At 44.1% G+C, this 5,111-nt stretch overlaps 1 protein-coding gene across 1 annotated transcript; it reads right to left on the bottom strand.

Annotated features, from left to right (window-relative positions):
* Positions 1-231: 231 nt before the first annotated feature.
* Positions 232-969, bottom strand: LOC121868697 (proline-rich protein 36-like). Its single transcript, XM_042369534.1, has one exon. It carries the CDS (start codon positions 967-969, stop codon positions 232-234), a length of 738 nt encoding a protein of 245 aa, XP_042225468.1.
* Between the last annotated feature and the right edge of the window lie 4,142 nt (positions 970-5,111).

Here is a 5,111-nt window from a genome sequence, read left to right as displayed (position 1 = left end):
CCTATCAAATTAACCCCTGGTCAACTCAACCCCAATCAACTCAACTCCCCATAAATTTAACTAACATGCATTTATACTTAAACATAAAATAAATCATGTTACTGTATATTAGCACTCACCCTGTAGTGGGTGTCACCAGTGCAACACTCACTCCACAAGTTGCAGGACTGGGACAATCAGTGCAGGGTACTATTATAATATTGTTTAGCTACTTGTGTTTAAAAATATATATTATATTAATGACTGATGAGTTGATAGTTGGATGAGCTGAATGAGTTGAGTTGACCGGGGTTGAGACGAGTTGACTGAGTTGACCGAGTTGAGTTGAGCTGACCGGGTTGAGTTGACCTGACGTTGAGAGTTGACTGGGGGTGAGTTGACCAGGCTGAGTTGACTGGGGGTTGAGTTGACCAGGGGCTGAGCGACCGGGGTTGAGCTGACCAGGCTGAGCTTGACCAGGGGCTGAGGATGACCAGTTGAGTTGGGGCTGAGTTGACCTGAGTTGACCAGGGTTGAGTTGACCGGGAGTTGAGGGGACTGGGGGTTGAGTTGACCGGGGTTGAGGGACCATGCTGACCGGGGTTGAGTTGACTGGCTGAGTTGACCGGGGTTGAGTTGGACCTGAGCTGACTGGGGCTGAGTTGACCGGGGGCTGACTGGGGGGCTGAGTTGACCTGGGGGCTGAGTTGACCGGGGGCTGAGTTGACTGGGGTTGAGCGACGGGAGTTGAGTTGAGTTGACCGGGGTTGAGTTGACCGGGGGAGGACTGACCGGGGAGCTGACTGGGGCTGAGCTTGGGGCTGAGTTGACTGAGTTTGAGGGGCTGGGGCTGAGGACCCTGAGGGTTGAGTTGAGTTGAGTTGACTGGGGGTTGAGTTGACCGGGGGTTGAGTTGACAGATTGAGTGACCGGGCTGAGGACTGGGGTTGAGCGATTGAGTTGACCAGGGTTGAGTTGACAAAAAATCATAGGAGTAAAGTAGGATGGAAGGATAATCTGATTTATTTTTTTCAGGTAGGTGAAAGTTAACAGCTCCTCGAGGGACAGTAACACAGCACAATGCATCACACTTCAGACATGTCCAAGTCAGTTTTATATATAAATTATTATTATTTTTGTACTTGCTCTGGATTCTTGCATCTCCGCTAATTGAGTAAAACGCCGTTACAACTCAGTGATTTTTCTAGATAAAGACTTTTGTATATTATTGACTCGATCAACTCTGTCATTTCGCCCACACTATGGAGTCGGTTCGCCCACAAGTTATTTTACCTACAGTTAGAGTTGATAAACCCCCACTATCGAGTCAGTTAGCCCACACCTGTTTTGTTACCTGTTTTATTTAGGTTTAGTAATGTATTAATGTAAATAACTGAACTTCAATCAAGTTTTCGAAACTAGGAAAATATCGTCTGTAGGTTTCGTAATTGTTAAAGCCCAGCGGATTTAGTCAGTCAATGGCAAGATGGCAGACTGTCAAGATTATTGCATTCAATTCAATGTGCCTGTACGGGCACGGCAAGAAGGTCTGCAGTGCGACGGGTGTGGGAAGTGGCAGCACAGGAAATGTGATACCTGTGTATCTCGAGCTGAGTACCGGGCAGCTGTTAGATCCGGTGTTACCATAGACTGGAGTTGCAATTCGTGTGCCGACAGTATCATGCCAGTATCAAACATGATTATCCCCACCGTGGAGAGCACCTTTTTTTTTTTAAGTTTAAGGTGGGGAAAGGATGGAAGGCATGATGGGGCTTAAGACACAGCCAGACATGAAGAATAGAGAAGTCACGACAGATAGTCGTGGAGGGAAAGGTTGGAAAAGAAGTTTAATGATTTAAACAGAGGGGGACGACACCCCTTGTCTTACATATTACAGAGTTTGTTGGTTAACTAAGCTAACCTAGGATTTAGGATGAGGTTGCTCGATGGTTACTTTAGTTGACAATGACTAGTTTGATTTTACAATTACAATTTTTTTTTAAATCTTATACTCTTTTACTTTATGGACTCACTAGATTGTGACTTGTTAAATGTAAACTTATATCATCGAAGTTTTAATCTAAGGTGGATCGTTGTGGCGGACATACTGTAGATGGGTTGCGGGTTGGGTTGTTGTAGTGTGGGCAGACTCCGTGGCCACCAGGCGTGGGGTCGCCCTCCGTTGATGTCTTCCCCGCGTAGGTGGTCTGGGCTGTGAGGGTCGTCCAGGAGCTTGTCCCAAACCTTCTTCCCTAAGCGATGGAACCTGACGTTGAGGGCCTCTGTTTTATTTCTCAGGTGGATGGTTTCCACTGTCTCCTGGTAGGATGGCGCTTGGCCTCTGGCTGACCTCGTTTTGTTTGTTTTTAATTTTCCATTTATTTCCATATTACGAGATATCCTTTATTGCCCGAGCAGTGAGTCGCGCCATCCTTGCCGTGGACCTTCCTGGGCAGATGACGATCTGTGTTACATCGTCGACATGCATGACTTACTCGATGCCGACGATTGGGGGTGACAGGTCAGCCATGTAGAGTGTGTAAAGGGTTGGTGAGAGACAATAGCCCTGAGGCACGCCGCTCGAGAGTGAGAATTCTTCTCCACAATGTTCTTGCATCTTGATTTTGGCTCTGTGGTCCGTAATGAAGTTGCACAGCAGGCGCGTCAGGTTTTCGTATAGCCCCAGTTGTATGATCTTATACTGCAGCTCCGCGTGCCAAACTTTGTCAAACGCCTTGCTGACGTCCCTCAGTAATACGTTGCACTGCAGACGGCCAGTCATGGCGTTGGCGATCTGCTCGAAGGCCTGGGCTATGGCGGTGGATGTGCCTCGGTACTGGCGGAAGCCGAACTGGCGGAAGCCGAACTGGCGGGATTATGCACGTCTTCGTCCTCTAGGTACATCCGCAACCGCTTGTTGGCTATTTTTTCGAGGATTTTGGCAGGTACAGTAGCTAAAGCAACTATCTGTGCAGGTGGGGGTCGATATGCTCTGAAATTTTGCGTGTGACTAGTGATAATCCTCATATACCAAAATTTATCGTCCATGGTCTCATATTCTTTCCCACAAAGTATGCACAGATAGTTGTTTTAGGTACAGTACCTCTAGCAGCGATATTGGCCAAAAGTTTTCGACTTTGTCTGGAGGCTTTCCTGCTTTTGGTATGAGGCGAATAACGGCGATTTTGAACATCTTTGGAAAGTATCCCGAGGCGAGGCAGACATTACATATATGAGCAAACCTCTCTATCATGTTGTCGGGGAGTTGGACCAGGATCTTCTTAATATGGCTTTGCCCAGGTGACTTGTTTTTAAACCCTATTTTGACGGCTGACACATCTGCAGGAACTAAGCGTTTCATCAGGTAGCGTTCGTCCACCAGTCTAGTGAAGTCAATCCTCCTCGAATATTTTCACGTTGTTTTGGTCGAGCAGTAAGGGACCGTGTTAGAGGTGGAACCCATCAGTCGCTTGATCCCTTTCCAGAAGGCAGCAGAATCGCGGTAATTGTTGGCTGCCTCCCACACCAGGCGGCCCACTTTTGTTCATGTAGACGTTTGCTCTCGTGCTGGATGTCCGTCTGTAGCTCTCGGTACCGGTCTCTCAGCTCTTGGTCCACCCGCTGATACTGTCTAGCTGTCTCACGTGATCGTACTGGACACTGAGCTGCCTCAGCTGGTGATTAGTGTGAGGGTGGGGAATGGTCCTGTGGGTGGTGGTCGGGATGTTGTTCCAGAACTGAAGGTATCACTTTAATCCGGACGTTTTGTACAATGTAATTTCTGTACAATGCAATTTCTTCGTAGTTTAACCTGAACACACATGGTAATGGAACATTGCTTTATTACTTACTTGACACACCGGAACCCGTATAGGGAGTTGCAGGCCAAAATATTCGCTCTTTGGGACGAATACTTGAGGAACGAGAGGTCAGCTTGCCAACTTCTGAGAGCTTGCGCCCATCTCAATGGACCAGTCAGCGGCTGATATGTGATCAAACATCGTAAATCCACTTCTATGGTTGAATTTTAAAACGTTTTAGTTTGTGTATTTTATATATATTTTATATTAGCAAGTCACCGAATAAACAACCTGAGACTTAATTTGTATATATATATTACATTGTTATCTAGAACATGAATAAACATAAATAGGGCGAACTGACTTCAGGTGTGGGCGAACTGATTTCAGGTGTGGGCGAACCGACTCCTAAGTGTGGGCGAATAAACTCTAAATATGGGCGAATGGACTTGTAGGCGAATTGACTTGTGGGCGAATTAACAGTAAACCTGATTTATTACCTAACTTTACTGTTGGGCAAACTGAAGATGGTAGAACACAGTGATGGCCACACTACCCATTAGTGTACCTAAAAGGGGTTAGTTTAAAATGTGTTGTATACCTACTGGCCGTAAGGGTTCTTTAGACCTACTGGATTAATTTTCATCGATGGCAAGTATGATGTGTGTCTGCTGAGTCATAGACACCGGGAGCCTGTGTGTGTTACGGGGTTGAGGAGGGTAAGGGTGTTCGGGGGTTACAGGGATGGGAGAGGGTTAAGAAGTTACTTGTGCAGTTACAGAGCAGAATTTGTTAAGTAAGGATATGAATATGTAAGATAAAACACACATTATCAAATTATCTATAGAATGTGTTGCCAACATTAGGGTGATATTCCCAGTTTGTGATAAAGGTCTGTGTGGTTATATGAATATTTTATTAGTTGTTTATTTATGTATTTATTTATTCACTTTTTGTAACACATAATTTAGGGGTGATAGGGGGACGGGCTGGAGTCTCAATATGGTGTCCTTTATAACGGGGTGACTTTCATGACCCAATGAATAATGAATAATGTTTGCATGAGAATCAAATTATTGATACACTGCAAATTGCAATGAAAACATACCCAGGAAATTGGCAAACTACGTTTATTATAAGTACTTTAATGTGTGAAAGGCAATGATAAGTCAACAGCGATATATATATATATATATATATATATATATATATATATATATATATATATATATATATATATATATATATATATATATATATATATATATATATATATATATATATATATATATATATATATATATATATATATATATATATATATATATATAT

The sequence above is a fragment of the Homarus americanus genome, unplaced genomic scaffold (genome assembly GCF_018991925.1).
Source record: "Homarus americanus isolate GMGI-L3 unplaced genomic scaffold, GMGI_Hamer_2.0 scaffold30535, whole genome shotgun sequence".
Taxonomy (NCBI): Eukaryota; Metazoa; Arthropoda; class Malacostraca; order Decapoda; family Nephropidae; genus Homarus; species Homarus americanus.
The sequence above is the reverse complement of the archived record's forward strand: the minus strand, read 5'-3'. Positions and strand labels throughout refer to the sequence as shown.

Bases quoted from the DNA above. Each gene is read 5' to 3' on its own strand.
- LOC121868697 (XM_042369534.1), bottom strand. From the start codon at position 969: ATGATTTTTTGTCAACTCAACCCTGGTCAACTCAATCGCTCAACCCCA.